Source organism: Sceloporus undulatus, chromosome 4 (genome assembly GCF_019175285.1).
Source record: "Sceloporus undulatus isolate JIND9_A2432 ecotype Alabama chromosome 4, SceUnd_v1.1, whole genome shotgun sequence".
Classification (NCBI taxonomy): Eukaryota; Metazoa; Chordata; class Lepidosauria; order Squamata; family Phrynosomatidae; genus Sceloporus; species Sceloporus undulatus.
This window is the reverse complement of record NC_056525.1, coordinates 132,212,163-132,235,330: the sequence shown is the minus strand read 5'-3', so window position 1 is coordinate 132,235,330 and position 23,168 is coordinate 132,212,163. Positions and strand designations below refer to the sequence as shown.

At 40.2% G+C, this 23,168-nt stretch overlaps 1 protein-coding gene across 1 annotated transcript in view; it reads left to right on the top strand.

Moving 5' to 3' along the window:
* LOC121928421 (metastasis-associated protein MTA1-like) overlaps positions 1 to 23,168 on the top strand; it is a 92,224-nt gene that overhangs the window by 45,064 nt on the left and 23,992 nt on the right. Inside the window, 9 exon segments of the mRNA XM_042463088.1 lie at positions 768 to 956; positions 2,530 to 2,604; positions 7,831 to 7,889; positions 8,956 to 9,071; positions 11,173 to 11,324; positions 14,611 to 14,800; positions 15,546 to 15,635; positions 22,413 to 22,444; positions 22,446 to 22,560. Coding sequence (XP_042319022.1) covers positions 768 to 956; positions 2,530 to 2,604; positions 7,831 to 7,889; positions 8,956 to 9,071; positions 11,173 to 11,324; positions 14,611 to 14,800; positions 15,546 to 15,635; positions 22,413 to 22,444; positions 22,446 to 22,560 — 1,018 coding nt within the window.

Sequence of the window (23,168 nt, the reverse complement as noted above, 5' to 3'; positions counted from 1 at the left end):
GTTTTTGTAAGAGAGCAGTAAATGTACAGTACTTCTTATTTGAAAAGACTGATGAATATCAAGATTGCCACCTCCTGTAGTCTCTTTATCTATAAGCTCTTGGGACACTTGAATCATATAGCAAAATGTATTGTTGTGTGTTGTTTGCATTGGATGCGAGTTGAGTGGTTGTAATGTAGAAGCATGGTTTCAGTTGTATTATATCTTCATAGTCTGCAAGTGTCTTTCCCAGTAAACAAACCCATTTGGCCACTACTCTGCCACTGACAGCCAACTGGCTCCAGGATCATGGCAAAGGTAGATAAAATTATCCACAGTGTACGTACCATATCATATCCTAGTTGTCTAAAAACCTGTTTACTAAAGGTAGGGCTAGTAACAGTTGCAGTTTCACAGCATCTTGAATATTAGGGACCATTTTGAGTTCTGAAGATATTTTTCAACTTTCTCCTTTTTAAAATGAATTGTAGAATTGTATTTCAAGATGTATTTCAAGATGTCTGAATCTGAAATAGAGATTACTAATTTTGCTTGGGAGAAAGGGTTTCCTGTGCTAGTAAAACACACGGATAACTTTGAACTATGATCCCCTTTGGGAGTGGAAATACAGTTTGTTGCACATCTGGTTGTGATATTGCTTCTATTAACATATATAGGACATGCACCAGTCATTCAATTGCTGTCATAAATCTTTGATTTTGAAGTACACTGTATAGATACATAGTGGTTCTCTTAACACTTCCTGTTTGCTTTACTTTACTGTGTAGTTCCACGCCATGGATACTTTGCACAAAAATGTCTATGACATTTCCAAGGCAATCTCTGCCCTTGTACCACAGGGTGGGCCTGTTTTGTGCAGGGATGAGATGGAAGAATGGTCTGCTTCAGAGGCAAATCTCTTTGAAGAAGCCCTTGAAAAATATGGAAAAGATTTCACTGATATTCAGCAAGATTTTGTAAGTAGCCAAGGGTTTTGCACATCTATTAAATCATGAGCAGAATTCTCTATTTTGTGAATTACAGCTGCCCTACCATTTAATTCTCCTCAGCTTTATTCCATAGAAATAATATAGATGAAGTTGCAATGATTATGGTCCAAAACAGATGGACAAAAAGTGCCACCTTCTGGCCAATCCAGGGGCATGGCATGTAGATGATGCATGTCCCTGGATCAGCCAGAAGCCACACCAAGGCCAGCTAAAGCAGGCCAAAACTGGCCACTAAAAGCATGGTGGAAAACGCTCCTTGTCATCCGTCCGTTCCTGACCACGGCAGTGGCCGGCCTTGGGACTGTGGCATCCAGTTGTTGAGGTCCCGCTCTGATTGGGAGTCGATCGCAGCTGAAACAGCTTCCGGCTGTTCTAAACTGCCAGTCTGTTTCACCCCTTAGTAGCATGGAAGAGAATTGTCAAGATAGAATATGTTAGTGTAGGTTTTTTAACATGAGTAATGAGAGCTATTATTGGCTTTTATATTTACCAACTGTGAGCAGTCAAAAACATTTTCCTACCTCAGTGATAATTTGATCTGGGATCAGCAATATGTCAGGGATTTCTTGAAGCGTACAAGATCATTTTAAAACTAAATCTAATTTGGTATATGTGGCCTAGTTTCATTCAAAATCTGGGGAAATTATACCCAGCTGTATCAAATTAAAATGTTGACATACTTGTAAACTTGTTCTACATCTTGCCTGTTACTCAAAAGGAGGCTCGCCATAGCACAGCTTTACAGCTCTGCGAAAATTATTTCAGCTCAGAATGTACAGTGTAAAGCTGACATTTTTTTTTAGCAAGCTAATTATGATTAAAGAATATAGTGTTACCTGGCTGGGAAGAGTTAGAGCTCCTGGATTCGTTGCCCAGTTATAATCACAGATAGATGCGACAGCCGGAAGAGTCTGTTATCAGCTGAGGTTGATACGCCAGCTGCAACCCTACTTGGAGCTGGGGGACCTAGAAATGGTGGTGCGTGCACTGGTAACCTCTCATCTCGATGCATCCTTCTGAAGTCGCTAAAATGAGTACCCAGATTGTTGGGGGCAAATTAGCTTACTTGCTAATTAGCTTACTTGCTGTTCACCGCTATGATCTTTGGAATAGCGGTACTGTATATAAATAAAACAAATTATTATTATTATAAGTCTAGAAATTTTAGTTTTACCCTTGACTTATCCATGGGTCATATCAAAATCCATAATTTTGACCCCCAAACTTGCTCTCGACTTATACATGAGATTGACTTATAGTCAAATATATATGGTATATTCTGTGTATTGTCTACAATAAAAAATACTTCAGACTTGCACTAAATGTTCTGTTAGCAAGCTTCTTTTTAAAATGCTTTGATAAATAGTTCATAGGTTTAAATTTAAGGTAGCAATATATTCAAGTTTCTGTAAGCTTGACAACATGGGACTTGGTTTGGGAATGCTTAGCCACAGCTTTTTGTGCTAATAAATGCTCTTATTCAAGTCTTTTGCTGGTATGATTTTGTAGATTTGTCACCTCAATTTTTGTGTGTTCTTAGCTTCCATGGAAATCTCTAACCAGCATAATTGAGTATTACTATATGTGGAAAACAACAGATCGTTATGTTCAACAGGTAAGAACCAGGCAGTGCATTGACTTCAAAGAACTTGTGTTGTTTTAAACTCCTAACTGAGATTTGTCTTTTAGGGCTCTTTTTAATCCTATATATTCAGCCTGGTGATTTAGTGGATGATTATAAATGTGTTCCTTTGTGGGGGAGGGAGGAATATTTGAATGGCACATGCCTCATAACATACAGAAACGTATGGAGGACTAGACTGATTTTGGATAACAGGGTCAGCTGTCTAGTTCATAAGTGGAAAAAATACAGAAGAGCTGTGTGTCATCCTTCTCATTCTTAACAAACAAAAAACTATTATGTTCAGTGTGCCTTTCTCTTTTGATTTAAGTATTCTGTACAATTTTCCACTACAGCTCTGCAAGGGACTTAGAGTCAAATAACTGTTCACAATCTTGTACTAATCTAAATTCTTTGCTTAATAGCCTGAAAAGAACAGAGTATAATCTATTTAAATAAATTTGCTGAGGATTTTTGAAGTATTCTTGCTTGATAAAAGTATGTTCCACATTGCTGAGTGTAAGAAGGCCTTCTGTCTTGAATGTAAAACAGCAGTGACCCTTTAATAGAGGGTCAGTATCAGTCCTGGAGGAGGGCAAACGTCCCCATCTTCAAAAAGGGGAAAAAAGAGGATCCAAACAATTATCATCCAGTTAGTCAGACATCAATACCAGGAAAGATTCTAGAGCAGATCATTAAACAGGGAATCTGTGCACATCTAGAAAGCAATGCCATAATCACAAAAAGTCAACATGGGTTTCAGAGAAAGACGTCATGCCAGACAAACCTGATCTCTTTTTTTGATAAAATTACCAGCTTGTTAGATGAAGGGAATGCTGTGAATGTAGTATATCTTGATTTCAGTAAGGCCTTTGACAAAGTTCCCCATGATATTCTTGCAAACAAGCTTGTAGAATGTGGGCTAGACAAGGCAACTGTTACATGGATTTGTAATTGGTTGACTGACCAAAGCCAAAGGGTGCTCAACAAATGGCCCCTTTTCATCCTGGAGAGAAGTGACCAGTGGGGTCCCACAGGACTCTTTCCTGGGCCCAGTGCTATTCAACACCTTTATCAATGACTTGGAGGACAAAATTGGGGGCATACTTATCAAATTTGCAGATGACACCAAATTAGGAGGAGTAGCTAATACCCCAAACTAGGAGGAGTAGCTAATACCCCAGAGGACAGGATCAAGATTCAAAATGACCTGAACAGTCTAGAAAACTGGGCTAAAGCTAACAAAATGAAATTCAACACGGAGAAATGTAAGGTACTGCACTTGGGGGGGGGGGGAATGAAACGCACAGGTATAGGATGGGGGACACCTGGCTGAATGAAACTACATGTGAAAGGGATCTAGGAGTCCAAGTAGACCACAAGTTGAACATGAGTCAACAGTGCGATGTGGCAGCTAACAAGGCCATCGCGAATTTTAGGCTGCACCAATATCAAGGGAAGTAATAGTGCCACTCTATTCTCCTTTGATCAGGCCTCACCTGAAATACTGTGTCCAGTTCTGGGCACCACAATTCAAAAAAGGACATTGAGAAACTGGAGCGTGTCCAAAGGAGGGCAACTAAAATGGTGAAAGGTCTGGAAACCATGTCCTATGAGGAATGACTGAGGGAGCTGGGGATGTTTAGCCTGGAGAAAAGAAGGTTAAGATGTGATATGATAGCCCTGTTTAAATATTTGAAGGGATGTCATGTTGAGGAGGGAGCAAGCTTGTTTTCTGCCGCTCCAGAGACTAGAACGCGGAACAATGGATGCAAACTGCAGGAAAAGATATTCCACCTCAACATTAGGAGGAACTTCCAGATAGTAAGGGCTGTTCGACAGTGGAACAAACTCCCTCGGAGTGTAGTGGAGTCTCCTTCTTTGGAGGTCTTTAAGCAGAGGCTGGATGGCCCTCTGTCGGGGATGCTTTGATTGTGATTTCCTGCATGGCAGGGGGTTGGACTGGATGGCCCTTGCGGTCTCTTCCAACTCTATGATTCTATGATTCTTTCAGGCAGTTTCGCTATGGGGAGGCTGAGGGGCCCCGAGGGATTTGCAGCCGACTCTCCAGTCTTTGCCATCAGTGGCTGAAGCCAGAAAGGCACACCAAGAGTCAGATGCTGGACTTGGTGATCCTGGAGCAGTTCCTGGCCATCCTTCCTCCAGAGATGGCCAGCTGGGTCAAGGAATGTGGGGCAGAGACCAGTTCCCAGGCGGTGGCCCTGGCTGAAGGCTTCCTCTTGAGCCAGGCAGAAGAGCAGAAGCAGAAAAAGCAGCAGGACTTGTTTGGAGAAAAAGCCACTGAAATCCTGGAGGCAGAGAAGGTGTCCTTAGACTCTGGACAGAGAGCGCAGTCCATGCAGATTCTACAGAAGGGCTCAGGAAATGCTGTCTCATTGGCCTACAACACCTGGCAGTTGCAGCTTGAGACACTGAACGAGGAAGGGCTCAAAAGGGGCTTCTCCCTTATTCTCTCCAGCCTACAACACCTGGTAGCAGCAGCCTGAGACACCGAAGGAACAGGATAGGACGCCAGCTGACAGCCCCCTAATTCCATCTGGGCTGGGAAGAGTGGAGGCAGTGAGGAGGGCGAGTTTTGATTAAGCCCAGTGGTGTTCGGAAGGACTGTAGACCAGAGGCTGTCTGCTCCTGCCCAATTCTCCTGTCCCGGACCACCTGAAGCCCAGCAGATCTGAGGCAGCTGTTGGCACTTTAAAAATGCCGGCTCCTTATGCTATGTCATGTATCCTGAATTATTATGCTATGCCATGTATTTTAGATCTTTTGTATTTTGTATTCTTTAATATGTATTTTTGACTTTTTGTATAATTTTTGTTACTATATTTCCTGTGATTTAATTGGCGGGGGGTGTATTTTGTACCTGAATTTTTTGTTACCTTTGCTTGTACAGTAATCCGCCTTGATTCGGCAAGGAAAAGGTGGAATATAAGTATATTATTATTATTATTATTATTATTATTATTATTATTATTATTTGTACTGTCTTGAATGACAGTACTGACTATTTATATGTTAAAAAATTGGGGATTAGTTTATTTGCATATACTTGAGACTTTGGACTTGTGACAAGCAACAAGGTTATTTCCCCTGTGTGAAACATAGAATCTTGGATCTATTGAACTTCATACCACCATGTTAAATAACATTAGAGCCCAAGGTTAGAAATGCTTCATTATATATAAAACCAGAATTGCTGCCACTAGCAATAAACAATAAAACCTCACTTCCTAATAGAAATTGAAACATTTGGTTTTTAGGACACAGACATGAGATTGAGACCCTTCTCTATAGATAATTTTGCAAGATGAATAAAAATTAAGCTTTATATTAAGGGAATTATTAGTATAGGGTAATCAAGTGTTGCTCATCAGTTTGTGGGGTGTGTTTGCTTAAATACACAGTTCTTAGGTCAAATATAGGGCCCAAACAGACAGGCCAAAATAAAGCTGCTTCAGATCAGATTGGAGGTATGCTTTTTAAATGACACACACATCTTAAGAGTCCAGAAGCTGTGCCAAAGCTGCGCTCCAGACCTTAGGACTGGAACATGGCTTAGGCACAGCTTCTGGCCTCTTAGGACGCTTGCATAATTAAAACAGCACACTTCCAAAGTGACTTGAAGTAGCTTTATTTTGGCCTGTCTGCAGTTTTTCATTCGGTCTATCTGTTACTTCCTATCACCTTCCTAGTACAGACAGAACTAAACCCACCTGGGCCACAGTTCAGAGGAACCTGTGTATGCAGGTATGCTCTGAAGTGGCCAAGGGCCACAAGAGAAGAGGCAGCAGTGTGTCCAAGCAAAACCTAGAAGCAATGGCACAGCACTCATCTGACAACACAAAGTTACTCACCTTCTACCCAGTAGGAGACAGTGAACTAGGAACAATAGAACAAAGATAGTTATCAGAATCAAAGGGCAAACTAGACAGCATAATTGAGGAGCAAGCCAGAACCAAAACGTGGGTCAAGACCAAAGGAGAACAAAAGGATTTCAAAAAATACCACAGCTGAGGAAGACGGTTGCTTTTTAACTAGAACATAGATCCTCTATAAGTTCTTTTATAGTGCTTCCTGGCTAGGAGGATTAATCCAGAGCCTGAAGATACTAAACTGTCTCCTTCATCATACAGGAACCCAGAGCAGTGCCAGGACAGCAGAGGCAGATATAAAGATGTCTAGCTAGGGGTAACCAGTGCTGAAGCAGCATTTTATTCACATACTCTTCATTTGACATGTTCCTTGATATCCAGAACAATTTGATTCTTGACCTGCTGGACATCTTGATCTCTTTTAATACAGAGAGTTATAATTCAGTGCAGGGATGGTAAGAACAAAACCACTAGTGCTGCAGGATACTTAACTGCATTCAGTGGACTTGGGGGCAGAGGTTGCCCTGTAGCAGTACTGAGAAGATTGTTGAATGTTTGGACTCAACAACATTGCCTTCTTGTGCTGTATCTGCCATTATATGCATTGATTGGGGCCAAGAAAGTTAAAGTGAACAAGATGGTGCCACACTTTATAGATAGGGTGGAAAAACTAAGAGAATGCTTGCATGCATGGGAGCTGCCCTGTGATCAGGGCTACCACAACAGATGGAAGGAGAAGTGGAGCCAGGTTGGGCACCAGGCATGGTTGGGAGTATGGACAAAGTGTTAAATGCATTAATTTGAAGAACGGCTTTTGGAAACTACACAAGAAATTTCTCTACACTTCTTAGCCGTACTGTAAGAGTTTGTTTGCATACAGACATGTAAATCTATAGATCACTAAATTTGTTTCAGTAGTAATATTTTGGAGATATTGAACAGCAGTTTCTTATGTAAGTGTATGCCAAGGTCTGGAAGACTCTTGTAAATAAATTAACCCAAATTAAGTGACACATAAATCATTTGTAACAATTATTTTGTAGAACTCCATCAGTGATTAAAACTGCTTATTTTAATCTGTATTTCTTAATTTATGAATTAATTGCATTCATGTATTGATTAATACTTTCAGCTTTGCTGATTAGTAGTGTTCATAAACTACTAAATAAATCCATGATGCTAACAAAATGGATGAACAGCAGCCCCTGTTTCCAAGAGGTGAACTGACTTCTTGTTTACTAAGATAGTTTTTAGTGGTACATGTTAAGAAGGGAAGGATTTCTCAATTTATTGAAGTTCTAATTTGTTTTATTTTTCTTTTTATATTAAGAAACGGTTGAAAGCTGCAGAAGCAGAAAGCAAACTAAAGCAAGTATATATCCCTAATTAGTAAGTGCCTTTCATTACTTCTATATATTTTCACACAGAATGTAATAAGTGTAATATATGGGAGCGTATGTATTGGAGTTTTCAACAGTGATGCAGATGCTGCACAGATGCAACATAGAATCATAGAGCTGGAAAAGACCATAAGGACCATCCAGCCCAACTCCCTATCACATAGGAATACACAATCAAAGCACCCCTGACAGATGGCTATTCAGCCTCTGTTTAAAAACCTCCGAAGAAGGAAACTCCACTACACTCCAAGGCAGCATATTCCACTGTTGAACTGCTCTTACTGTCAGGAAGGTCTTATATTGTGTTTAAATGTGTTTACTACTTTATATTATTTTTAGCCTGCTACACTGAAAGCTTTACCTAAATCAAGCTAAAAAAATCCCATCCATTATACAGTAGTCCCTCCCAATTCTCGAGGGATCCATTCTGGACACCCCAGAGAAAATGGTGACTCACAATTATTTGAGACCCATTGAAAATAATGGCACATGTGCGTGTGGGGTCGCGCAGGGGCACGTGCCTCTATTTTGTCCTTCCCTGCTTGTCCCTCCCATGAAGAGCAAGACTGCGGACTCTCAAGTCCACAGAAAGTGAGGGACAATTGTACTCTCTTTCCATCCCTTTTTTTGAAAAGAAGAAAACAGTTTCTGAATTTTTCAAAACCCAGTTTCCACACAACAAAAGCCCTTCTATTTTTCCTCTCCTCTGTTCTCATGTTTTCATCTCCTTATCATCACCCTTTCTTTAGCTTACTGATTCTCTCAGGGGTCCCAGCACAAATCCTTTGGGTTAAGAAATTCAAAGTTCATTTTCCTGCAGCAGGTGTGGATTCCCTAGTTTCCCCAATTGCTACATCCCTGATAGAGTTCATTATAATAAAATAAGGGGAACTGAGTATGAAAACATTCTTTCCTGGCTGCTGAAGCTATTTTTTGTTATAAGCATTAGAAATGGGAGATATCTAAGCTTTACTTACCTTGTCTGATATATCATCAGAATGGTAACTGTTACTGTAAACTAATTTTCCTTCTTTGTTTTGTTTTTGTTTTATAAGTAACAAGCCAAATCCCAACCAGATAAGTGTAAACAGCGTCAAGCCAGGAGTGGTAAATGGTGCAGGAGTTCAGGCACAGAACGTGGCAATAGGACGAGCATGTGAAAGCTGCTATAGTAAGTGATATGCAAGTGTGGTTATTTGTGAAAGAACAGGGGAAACTGCTTTGTTAATCTATCATTAGGTGGATGCAAGGCCAGTTTTATGTACTTTCCATGTTTCATGTTTTAATTGTGTAACTGCAGGCCAGATACTTAATGCTTCCACATGTTTCCTGTAGTATCTTGTTACTTGGAAATGGTATCATCCATGAGTACCATTGAGCAGGAAAGTGAGGGCAGATGATGTGTCATGAGATGGATGCATTATCACTGTGCCACCTGGGTGCCAAAAAAATGGCATCATTTCACCCACCGGAGAAGGAGAATTGGTATGGGAGACATCACATTCTGAGCAAAAACACCTCACTCAACGGATGCTACTGTGCTACCTTAGAATCCTGTCAAAAGTGAGCATCCCAAGAAAGCCTAAGAGGTCTCAATTCCTCCTGTAAGAGCACATAGAGTTTTTGTATTTTTTCATAGGAACCCAAATGGCTTTTCTAGTCATGGGGTAATGCTAACCTAATCAAATAATCATAATGTTACTAATTATTGATATGACAGGATTCATATAATGAAAAGTGTCAAAAGCAGCAGTTTACACTCTCATTCTCTTTCTGTTTCTCTCTCTTATGCATACTGCTTACCACTGCTTCTTAGATTTGCCTACTAGGTATGTTTCTGAAATTCATAAAAATCAAAATGAGAACAATCTCAGTTATAGTTCCTTTTTTAACTTTCCTATCATACTTCTGAAGGGAGGACTTTTTGCAGTGACATCCTTTTTCTATATCAAAAAGGGATGGAATAGTAGTTTTACCAGGAGTGCTTTCCTGTAATAGCTCAGTAGCAGTTGGACAACAAGTACGGCAGTGTCCAGTCTTTCCCTCCCACACCAATCTTTTCATTGCACAGGTTTTCCATATGCCTCTAGAGCTGGGGCTGAGAGCTAACAACCTGAGTACCACTACAGAAGCAACATTCACCCCACTGCAGCACCACTGATCAAAAGAGCTTGTAGCTTCCCAAGTGGGGGGGCAGGGGGACCAAAACTGTTTTCCTTTTCCTTAATCTAAATGTGGGGTATCACATTTCGGAAAGCTCGTAGATCTAAATTAAATGGGGTGGTTGTTAATTTTCGAAAACAACCAGAAACAAGCACAGTCATTGGTGTTTCATTTCTTGGAGCATCCTTCAGCTTTTGTTTCCCATTTGTTTTCCCTGCTAAGATGTAAGGGATTCCTAATCTCTGAAACTTTACCCATGATTTTCAGACCAGAGTTCTTTATCCCATTGCCAATTCTGGAAGTAGTCTCCCAGACAAATATTTCCAGTCAGTCATCTCTTCGGATGGAGAGATTAAAAGAGAAAGTTCCACCTGTGAGGATGTACAGTCTGTTTTAGTGCTGTCAAGAGCTTACTCTCTCGCAGAACAGTAAAATAAAATAAAAAATAAACAAACCTGTGGTAACTATAGTATACTAGTTTACTTATCCAAGGAAAGAGATGGAAAACAATAAATAATGATTTCACAAATCCCTCATGAACATGAGGCTATTGGTTTAAAATTTAGTAGCTATGAAAGAGGAAAGCATACATATAAACCCTCCATAAAACACAAAATGAAATGTTGTAGTGGCTGGTCTGGTTGATTCTTGAAGTTTTAGTAGTATTCTGAGCCACAAATGCATCTCCAAAGTGCTAGATCAACACAAACCAGTGTAACAAAGCCTGATAAGCTTTTTGTACAGTGATGGCAGTGTGCCACATGTACAGTACACTTACCTAGAGTTGTTTATTGATCATACTGGGTTGCAAACTCCTCAGATTTAGCAAAGTGTTAATTTAATGTATTTTCTGTTTTCATAGCAAAAGTTTTCTAAGTGCTTTCTTGAACTGAAAATATTAGTACCAGTATGTTACTGCAAATGACAAAATAAAGTTTCTATTACAATATAGGTTATACTGTCTATGTGTAAACACTTTTCTGTTGTATTATTTTTGGGAAGTTCAATGTTTTCTTTTACAATGGAGAAGTCTTAAAAGTGGCATTCATGATTTAAATTGAGATACAAGAACAGATATGGATATATAATTTCTATCTTGTAATTTCTAGTGACCCAATCTCACCAGTGGTATTCTTGGGGCCCTCCTAACATGCAGTGTCGGCTTTGTACATCTTGCTGGACATACTGGAAGAAATATGGTGGCTTGAAAATGCCAACTCGGCTAGATGGAGAGCGGCCAGGGCCAAATCGGAACAACTTGGTATGTTTGTTGTATTAAATAAACAACCAGAAGACTCAGGCCATCACTGTGGCCCCTTTGGATTATAGGACACAAAAATTAATTGAAGAGAGATGAGGCAAAATGTGTGGTGGACCTGGATTCTCTTCACCTTATTTTGCCCTTGGTAGTCTCAGAGATTCTGGTGCTTCTCTGGGGACAATTTGCATAAATGGAGAGAGATAAAACATTTTTAAAAATTTCTTTCAAGAAATATGACAACCTAAACCCTACCTGAAGTATGTCCCTAGTAACATCCTAACTGTATTCAGCTCTATGCCTGTTTCACACACACAAAAAATGTGTCTTAATTTTCTACTTCTACTTACTTGGTTCTAGCTTCCAGCTTCTTTGCTGCCTTATTTTTCTTCCTTTCCCCCTTCCTTGAACTAATATATGTCTTCTGTTCTTGCTTTTATTGCTTTGGTCACTTTATTCTTCAGTTCCATTGTTTTCTCTGTCTCTTCTGCAGACTCGTGTGTCTCCTACATCAATTATTTTCCAGTTTCCTATATTACAGTATACTGCTAGCTTTGGGGCAAAGCAGATGGCCTCATATGAGTTGCCTCCAGTCATGATCAGGCCAGGACTGTGGCAACCCAAAGCAGGCCACGACCACAGTCTCAAGCCATACTGGTTTTGGGGTGGCTTCTGGCTGCTTTGGGGGGCGGGGGTAATCTAAACACCACACCCCCAAAGTGACCAGAAGCTGCTTTATTTAGCCCATGTGTTTTGGGCCATAGCCTACTTTTTGTTGCCACCTTGCATCAAGCTCCCTAGCTTAGATGATTCCTGCCAATTTTTTTCATTCAGTTTGCCTACTTTGTCAAAGCAGTTCTCCTTAGAGCATGCAGCTTTGATCTCAGCCAAACTTGAAGGAGCCTGCCCATGAAGATTCTGCTGATAGAATAAGACTTCAGTCACAGGATAGCTCAGAATATCAGGGCCTCCCTCTACTAAACAAAAAAATGGCTCCATTTCACATGGGATCCAGACCCCACATGGTGGCCAATACCTGAATGAAGGTTTATACCATGCTACAAGGAGCCCTGGTGGCACAGTGGTTAAATGCCTGTACTGCAGCCACTCACTCACAAACCATAAGGTTGCGAGTTCAGTACCAGCAAAAGAGCTCAAGCTCGACTCACACTTGCATCCTTCCGAGGTGGCTAAAATAAGTACCCAGATTGTTGGGGCAATTAGCTTACACTTTGTAAACCATTTAGAGAGTGCTTAAGTGCACTTATAAGCGGTATAGAAAAGTACTTGCTATTGCTATTGCTACAACTAAACCCTCCCTATCAGACCTACCCTCTGTCAGGCTTTTTGACAGCGATTGTGACACTTCCTATGACATTTCAGCCAGTTGGGCTTTTCAGTGGATATCCCATACCCTTCTTGGGATGAAACTTACTGAGGCCCTCCCACTTAAACCAATTATTGAAGGTGCTGAACTCTATTCTCAAAATAGGTTGAGCACCTTCGATAACTCTTTTGAAGTTCAGGCTAAAAACTAGAGCCGATTCACAACCCTGCTGGTATAGGAGCCGCCAGCATCAACTTTCTAGAGCTTTAACTGGTGCATTCCTGATATTTTTTCACAAGTTTAGTCACACCTTATATACACAGTACCTGCTTTGTCACAGTAATCTGTATCCTTTTCTCATAGCTGTTATATCCTGTACTTTGTTATTTCCAGCATGCCAAGTTAGTCTTGTGCCCAGACATGACATGTCTTCAAGATAAATCAGACTTCCATCTGACATTAAAAAACTCTCCCAGTTTTCTTTCATACCCCACAGAATGAGTAGACCCTCCATCATTTGGTTGACTGCCATACATTTGGATTTGCTTTACACTTCACAAATCTCTTCAGCCAAGACAAGTGATTGCTTCTGTGGTGGTGGTCTTCACAGTAACCACTATACTATCATAGTCATATTGCCTAGCCTCTCTCATACACTGTCTTGAGCATTCTTGTCTGCTTGCATCAGTTAAAATCTCCAGATATTCCACCTGGGGAGTTAGGTTAACATCTCCTGCACCATTTTTTGTCAAAGTTATGAGCTGTCCTCCTTGGCTACTTTAACCACTGTGAATCATAATAACCTATATTTCTAATTCTGAAGGAATCCTTTCACAACTTCTGGAAATACAGTAATCTCCTTCAAATGGGTTAGAATATGTGTAGAACCATACAATCCTTTTGTGGGACTACACACAGAACACATGGAAGAAGGGCACTCATGTGGTATAACAAATTATCTTTGGGTGCTCATATGTATATACACAGAACATACCTATACCAAATCTCCTAACTCTTGAAAGGAGTGTTGTGGCTGTTTAGGGGGGAAATAATAATGAGAAGACATTTTTTCTGCTTGTAGTGCTTATTGATGTGCTTCCTTTTTGGGAGGGGCAATTTTGAAGTCATAGAGAACCCCCACAAAGGTCTTGGATATAAAAATGGAACTTTGAAAGAAATATATATTTTTAAAATCAATTCTACCCTTACTATTTTAAGTAACTTAAAATGTATTTTGGATAAATTGGCATTTAGCATATATATTAAATACAATAATTACAATAATAATTAATATATGTTTAGTTTAAGAGGCAGCAGAAGCTTTTACTATAAGATACTAAATGTATCTGGTATGTTTTTAGCTTGTTTATTTAATCGAGGTGTGTTTTTTTTAGAAAAAGAAAAAGCCAACTATCAAAGCTGTTGTATTTGTAATGTGGCTACATTTTATTGTTTGGTTTTAAAAATGGTCTTTACACTCAACTTTATCCACCACCACCCCAGCCGGTAACTCCAGGAGCAACAATGGGTTGATTCTACACACTGTAAGAATTTTTATTTTACAGGGATCATAATTACTTACTCCTGGTAATCTGTATTGTTATTATAGAGTTATTTGAGACTATGAAATGCAGCTAAAACAGTTGTTTTAAAATCTTCATAACATTATTTTTAGGTGAATTTCCACCATTCCCCCCACCCCCAGCAAAATTGTATGTTTTTCTATTGGAAAGACAGAAAAATGGTCTGGAGAGAAGGTACAAAAATGTGTACACGCATACACAGATAGGATTTTTGACTCTCTAGAGCACCAGTTCCCTAACAGACACTCAAGTATGCTCCAGCTCAGCCTCTGCATGAGTGCAGATCCTGTATGTGTGGCTGCACAGATCACATCTCACTCAAGCTATTTTTTTAAGGAATCCTTCTGACCTACCATGTCACAAATTTGCGTTTTTCCAGAGTCCTCACAGTGCACCCATAAGAAACAACGGGAGCCCAAAGTTTGCCATGAAAACACGGCAAGCTTTCTATCTACACGCAACAAAGCTGACCCGACTTGCCAGACGATTATGTAGGGACATCTTGCGTCCATGGCATGCAGCACGACACCCTCACACGCCTATCAACAGTGCAGCAATCAAAGCAGAATGTGAGTCTTTATACATCCTAATTTCACACTTTTAACTTCTAAGTATTTTTTAAAAACGGTTCAGTGAAATATCTGAACCATACAATTGAAGGCTCATTGTCCTGAGCATCTGCTAAGCATACATAAAACCTGAGAATATTATTTTCTAATGGGTGGGTGGGTGCCCATTAAGTTGGTAGTGGACAAGGCTGGCACAGAAAAAAAGAAAGTTTCTATTCACTGAGTATGCTTTAATTGTAAATTAAAATAAAAATCAAGTCTCAAAATGTACTTAAGAAGAACCATTGTGTAGTCAAACTGTTGATAGCAGCTGAGCTTGTAGAATGGGTGGGGAGGATACACTTTCCCTCTTTTCTTTCGGTCCATGCCCTGCTGCTACATAACAATGAAAGGCTCAGTGTGGGGTGGCCACCCTCTAGTGGACAGCAAGGGAAGCCTTGAGGTTTTGAGAAAAACAAAATTGTTAGTTATCCCTGTTCTGCTTCTGAACTACCCTCCAAGAGGTCTTAACAGCATCCAAATGCCCTGGTGCTTGGAACAAAATCAGTACTCTTTAGGATTGGGGATATGTTACAGTACAAGACTGTGTTTCTGGTCTGACTTGTATTAAATGTTATTGCTTTTACATTCCATTATGGAGACTTCCTCTTGAAACATTTTCAGGAAAGTGTCCCTTTGGCATGAGAGATGCTATTTGTTTGCTAATTTGTAAATTAAGTATTCTTTGTTCCAATGTTGCCTTCAGGTGCAGCGCGATTACCAGATTCTTCAGAAAATTTGTTGTTACTAAAGCAAGTTGTTAGAAAACCTTTAGAAGCAGTACTTCGGTATCTAGGTAACTAGACTATGGAATAATTTTCTGATCCATTCACATTTTTTCTCTGTGCTTATACTGTAATCTACTCTGGCATGATAATGATGATGGTAATGATATCATCATTATCATTATCATCATCTTGCCAAAAGCCTGTTAAATTTGACAGGGAACTGAGAGTCAAAGAACAGAAAATTCTCATTCTTTCCCTTTGTCCATGGTTGGAATTCCCTGTTCACACCTAGTTTTCCCCTAACCAGAAGAGTGGACCCAAATGCTATACAGTACATTTTGTATTTTGTTTTTCTCCCCAAGAATAAGCACAGTTATTTTTCTTTTATGGGAGAAAGTCATTATGAATAGAAAAACAATAATACAGAGGGAGGGTGTAAGAGTGCATTGCAAACTCCCTGCCCCACAGTTGTTGGAAAGATGGCCCACTTTTAAAAGGGGCTTCTTTCTATTCTTCATATGTACAAGCAGCTCCCTCTTGGCTACCCTTGGCTATAGCTGCATCCACACTGCAGAAATAATCCACTTTGCCATCACTTTAACTGCTATCGCTCAATGCAAAGGAATTCTGGGATTTGTACTTTGTTATATCATCCCAACTTGATAAGGATTCATGGAATCATAGACTCTGCCAAAGCTCTCTAACAGAGAAAGCTAAACATCTCACAAAACTACAATTCCCAGAATTCTACTGCATTGAGCCATAGCAGTTAAAGTGGTATCAAACCAGAATATTTCTGCCATGCAGTTGCAGCCAGAGTGTTACAAATATAATCTATCCTCCACTGTCCTTCCAAACTAACTTCTAAACAAAATTGATAGATAAGATGTCTCACAAGTGCATGACTTTTATTTTAAATTAATATTTCTTGTATATTGTTTTAATTTTTGTAAGTTGCCTTAGAGGGCTTTGCTCTGAAAATTCAGTTTATATATGTCTTAATTAAATAAACTCCTTACTACACCAGAAGCAGGCAAGGCAGACCCACTGACTGCTTGTGCATAAGAACCGGAATCTTTTCATGTTTGTTAGCAGAATGCAAGTAAATATTTTAAGAAGGAAAATTGTATTCACAAGAAATTTGATTTTCCAGATCACAAAATGGTTTTTCCATGGGTTTTTTGTTCTGCTATTTTTAAAAAGCAAATAGCTTGCTTTGGGGAATGTTATCTGATAAGCTGGTTGTCTTCAAGATTTTGTGTTATGATGAACTGCTGTTAAGTGATAGGTTTTAGTGATGATTGAATGTTAAATGGTGAAATATTTTGCTTGCTCTGTAAACTGCCATTGGTATTAACATATTTCCTGAAATTGTGGACGGAAAATATCTCACTTCATTTAATGATATTTTCCTAAATGCTCTGATACTCAAAGCATTCCAGTAGGATGAGACAAATTAAGGTTCAAACTACATGTGATGGTATAAATCTAGTCTCTTCTCAGTCACGCAGAGTGTGTACGTGGGGTGTCCCCTGATATTGTAGTGCAAATGGGATATTTTGCCACCTGCTTGCTTCTTGCCTTCATACTATCTATTTCCCCACCTAGTTTAGCAGGAAAGGTGAACTGTTTGAGCAGAGAGGTTTGGAAGAATAGCAATAGCGGCTTCATTTATATACCACTTCATACTGAACTAAGCAGTCTCTAAGCGGTTTACAACGTAAGCTAAATGCCCTCAACAAGCTGGGTACTCATTTTAGCAACCTCAGAAAGATGCAAGCCTGAGTCGAGCTTGAGCCCTGGCTTGTATTGAACTTGTGACCTTATGGTTTTGAGTGAGTGGCTGCAGTACAGGCATTTAACCACTGAGTTTCTAAATTCTGAAGGATCCTTTTTCACAACTTTCTGGAAATACAGTAATCTCCTTCAAATGGGGTTAGATATGTGTAGAACCATACAATCCTTGTGTGGGACTACACACAGACACAGAAGAGGCACTCATGTGGTATACATCTTTTGGGTGCTTATATTTATACACAGAATCCTATACCTATCTTCTCCTCCTTGCAAAGGTGTTGTGCTGTTTAGGGGGAATAATAATGAGAGACATTTTTTCTGCTTGTAGTGCTTTATGATGTGCTTCCTTTTTGGGAGGGGCAATTTTGAAGTCATAGAGAAACCCCCACAAGTCTTGGATATAAAAATGGAACTTTGAAAGAAATATATATTTTAAATCAATTCTACCTTACTTTTAAGTAACTTAAAATGTTTTGGATAAATTGGCATTTAGATATATATTAAATACAATAATATAATACATATTATATAGTTTTAGTTTAAGAGCAGCGGAAGCTTTTACTATAAGATACTAATGTATCTGGTATGTTTTAGCTTGTTTATTTAATCGAGGTGTGGTTTTTTTTAGAAAGAAAAAGCAAACTATCAAAGCTGTTGTATTGTAATGTGGATTAATTTTATTGTTTGGTTTTTAACATGGTCTTTACACTCAACTTTTTCCCACCACCACCCAGCCGGTACTCCAGGGCAACAATGGGTTGATTCTACACACTGTAAGTTTTATTTTCGGGATCATAATCTTACTCCTGGTATCTGTATTGGTTATTATGAGTTATTTGAGACTATGAAATGCAGCTAAACAGTTGTTTTTAAATCTTCATAACATATTTTTAGGTGAATTCCACCATTCCCCCCACCCCAGCAAAATTGTATGTTTCTTTGGAAAGACCGAAAAATGGTCTGGAGAGAAGGTACAAAAATGTGTACATGCAAACAAGATAGGATTTTGAATCAGTTAGCGACCAGTTCCCTAACAGACACTCAAGTATGCTCCAGCTCCGCCTCTGCATGAGTGCAGATCCTGTATGTGGGGCTGCACATAACACAACTTCAAGCTAATTTTTTAAGGAATCCTTGAACTACACATGTCACAAATTGCGTTTTTCCGAGTCCCTCACAGTGCACCCATAGAAAAAGGGAGCCCAAAGTTTGCCATGAAACACGGCCAAGTTTCTATCTACACGCAAACAAGCTGGACCCGACTTGCCAGCGATATGTGAGGGACATCTTGCGTCCATGGCTGCAGCACGACACCCCTCAACCGCCTATCAACAGTGCGCAATCAAACGCGGAGGTCTACATCCTAATTTCACACTTTTACTTCTAAGTATTTTTTAAAAACGGTTCTGTGAACTCGAACCATACATTGAAGGTCATTGTCCTGAGTCGCATCGCTAAGCATACATACCTGAGAAATTATTTTCTAATGGTGGGGGGTGCCCATTAAGTTGTAGTGGACAAGGTGCCCACAGAAAAGAAAGTTTCTATTCCATCTGCGTACTTTGATTAAATAATAAATCAAGTCTCAAACTGTACTTAAAGAGAAAAGAACCATTGTGTAGTCAACTGTGCTATCAGCGAGCTGATCTGTAGAATGGGTGGGGAGGATCCACTTTCCCTCTTTTCTTTCGGTCCATGCCCTTGCGCTACATAGCAATGAAAGGCTCAGTGTGGGGTGGCCACCCCTTAGTGGACAGCAAGGGAAGCCTTGAGGTCTGAGAAAAACAACAAATGTTAGTTATCCCTGTTCTGCTTCTGAACTACCCTCAAGAGGCCTAAAAGCATCCAAATGGCTGGAGCTTGGAAAAAAATCAGTACTCTTAGGATTGGGGATATTACCGTACAGATGTGTTTTTTGGACTTGTAGTCCTGTACATTCCATTATGTATGACTTCCTCTTTGAAAACTTTCAGGAAAGTGTTCCTTTGCGCATGAGATGCTCATTTGTTTGCTAATTTGTTAAATTAGTATTCTTTGTTCCAATGTTGCTCAGTGTGCCGCGCGCATTACCAATTCTTCAGAAAATGTTGTTACTAACGCAAGTGTAGAAAACACTTTAGAGCAGTACTTGCGTATATAGGTAACTAGACTATGGAATATTTCTGATCACATTCTATTTTCTCGTGTGCTTATTATACTTTAATATACTTGGGATTTGATTATCCATTCTCTCTCTATCATCTCTGCCAAACGCCTTGAGCTCCTGATTCAGCATCAGAAAATTCTATTCTTCCCTTTTCCCTGGTTGGATCCCTGTTCACACCTGTTTTCCCTACCCAGAGTGGACCCAAATGCTTTACAGTCTTTGTTATTTGTGTTTTCTCCCCAGAAATACGACAGTTTTTTCTTTTATGGAGAAAGTCATTATGAATAGAACAATAATACAGGAGGGGGTGTGTAAGAGTGCATTGCAAACTCCTGCCCCCACGTTGTTGGTGGCCCACTTTTAAAGGGGCTTCTTTCTATTCTTCATATGTCAGCTCCCTCTTGGCTACCCTTGGCTATAGCTGCATCCACACTGCAGAAATAATCCACTTTGCCATCACTTTAACTGCTATCGCTCAATGCAAAGGAATTCTGGGATTTGTACTTTGTTTATCATCCCAACTTGATAAGGATTCATTGAATCATGACTCTGCCAAACTCTCTAACCAGAGAAAGCTAAACATCTCACAAAACTACAATTCCCAGATTCACTGCATTGAGCCATAGCAGTTAAAGTGGTATCAAACCAGAATATTTCTGCATGTTGCAGCCAGAGTGTTACAAATATAATCTATCCTCCATGTCCTTCCAAATAACTTCTAAGCAAAATTATAGTATAAGATGTCTCACAAGTGCATGATTTTATTTTAATTATATTTCTTGTATATTGTTTTAATTTTTGTAAGTTGCCTTAGAGGGCTTTGCTCTGAAATTCATTTATATATGTCTCTAATTAAATAAACTCCTTACTACACCAGAGAGGGCAAGGCAGACCCATGACTGCTTGTGCATAAGAACCGGAATCTTTTCATGTTTGTTAGCAGAATGCCAGTAAATATTTTAAAAGGAAAATTGTTATTCACAAAGAATTTGATTTTCCAGATAAAAATGGTTTTTCCATGGGTTTTTTTGTTCTGCTATTTTTTTTTTAAAAGCAAAAGCTTGCTTTGGGAATGTTATCTGTAAGCTGGTTGTCTTCAATTTTGTGTTATGATGAGCTGCTGTTAAGTGATAGGTTTTAGTGATGATTGATGTTAAATGGTGAATATTTTGCTTGGTCTGTAAACTGCCATGGTATTAACATATTTCCTGAATTGTGGACGGAAAATTCTCACTTCATTTAATGATATTTTCCTAAATGCTCTGTATCTCAAAGCATTCCAGTAGGATGAGACAAATTAGGTTCAAACTACATGTGATGGTATAAATCTAGTCTCTTCTCAGTCACGCAGAGTGTGTACGTGGGGTGTCCCCTGATATTGTAGTGCAAATGGATATTTTGCCACCTGCTTGCTTCTTGCCTTCTACTATCTATTTCCCCACCTAGTTTAGCAGGAAAGGTGAACTGTTTCGGCAGAGAGGTTGGGTGAGGAATAGCAATAGCGGCTTCATTTATATACCACTTCATACTGAACTAAGCAGTCTCTATAGCGGTTTACAACGTAAGTAAATGCCCTCAACAAGCTGGGTACTCATTTTAGCAACCTCAGAAAGATGCAAGCCTGAGTCGAGCTTGAGCCCTGGCTTGTATTGAACTTGTTTTTGAGTGAGTGGCTGCAGTACAGGCATTTAACCACTGCACCACCAGGGAAGGTAAATGGAAGAGGGTATGAAGCTTTGTCTCTCCTGATCTGCACAGATCTTTTGTTTTTACAACTTTTATTTTCCTGTTATTCATAACTGAGGCCCGTTACAGACGGGCTAAAAAGTATGCACGGACCGCGTTACTAGGGTTAAGATGGGGCGGTGCTTCCGCACCGCCCTAACCCTAGTGCGCACTCTGCGCGCACAAAATGGCAGCGGCCATTCCACACGGCCGCCACCATCAATACTTGCGACGCGCCGCCTCCAAAACGAGGTGGCGCGGTTTGTGTGTGACGTATGGGGTCGTGGCAGGGCGCCTAGGGCACCTTTCCGCAACCCGGAAGGGCTCGTTTCGAGCTCCTTCCTGGTTTTGTCCACTGGGCGCAGCCTTCAGACGGTGCGCCCCGACCAAAGGAGAAAGGGGCAAACGGCCCCTTTCTCCTTTCCCCGCCACCGTGGGTGTCCTTTGGGCTTGAAGCCCCAAGGACACCCCTTTCCAGGCTCCGGGGAGGGGCCTTTTGCGCTTCCCCGCAGCCAGAAAGCGGCGGATCGGGCCTCAGCGGCTGCCGCTCTGGGGCACTGAGGCCCCGATCCGGCGGGAAAGGTACGCCTACAGGCCGCCCCAAAGGGGGCTGTCTGTAACGGCCTGGTCAGGCTTGATTTTTATCAAGGATTTTGGAACTTTTTTCTGTGGGGGCTGGGAATGCTTTTCCTCTGGGAAGAATCTGTCTGGAGTGATGGAGCTCAAGCCAAACTGATTGTAGACAGATCACACGAGAAGAAAGGGCTGGAGTTTGCATTGCATAGATCTTGCTTTCACTGTCACCTTTTTTTCCTTTACTTTATTGCTCACATGTGTGCATGTGTCACTGTAAACACCTATAAAGCAGACGCTAGGAGAGGAAAAATTTGAGACAACCCTATCCACTTTTATACTAGTAGAGTGAAAATCCTAACTAGTTCCATTGATTATACTATGCAAATAGTATGTTTTGAAGCAGTTGCTCAAAAGGTGAAAGCACCTAGTCACTGTACAAGATTATTGGACACAGGCCTCGAGTCAGAGATACTGAAGGTCTCATGAAATGAATGTTCTTTTGAATGCAGGTTCCCTGTCCCAGGTTGGAACAACAGTCCATATGCTATATTGTCACCAGCTTTTGCAACATGTGCCCTAACATACTGCTCTCTCTATACAGAGTCTCATCCTTGCCCTCTGAACCTGTCCTGCTAAGAGTTTGTCTGGCTCCCTCAACAGTGTGTCTTGTACTAGTTTGCTCCAGTGATTAAATGGATCACCAACTATTTTGGGGAAGAGAAGCTATGAGCAGCACAATGGGATAGATGGTAAATATTCTGTGGTTATAAAGTTTTTAATCAAGTTGCTCCTGTAACTTTTTGTTTCAAATGTGAGAAATAGGAAGCCTCTGTTTGTGTAGCTTGGCTCAATAATTTTTTATCTTAAAAGTATTCTCAGAAAACATGAAGGTGCAAATAGTTTTTGTGTTTTTTTCGAGCTATTAGTGTGTGTTCTAGAAGACTTTATTCTTGATGTTTCACCAGCACTGTGACTGGCTCTTCAGAGAATGCTGGCATGGAAAAGAAAGGTTATATTACTGTTGGTAGAGAGGAAGTGATTTACATGTTAATTGTTGAATGGCAAGGTCTCAGGGTGTCTAGTTAATTATGATCCATTGTCTACTGGAAACCCCCTCACCCTGGATGGTTTTCTTTTGCATTTGCTGGGTCTTGATTTTGTGTTTTTCAGGGCTGATAGCCAGACTTGGTTTACTTCAAGGGTTTCTTCTTTCCTGTTGAGTTGTCCAGGCGTTTATGGATTTCAATGGCTTCCCTGTGCATTCTGCCTGATATTTGTTGGCATGGTCCGTTTCAGTGTGTTTTCAAACAGCCTTTTATGCCCAGGATGGTTTATAACTAGTTTCTACTACTGCTGA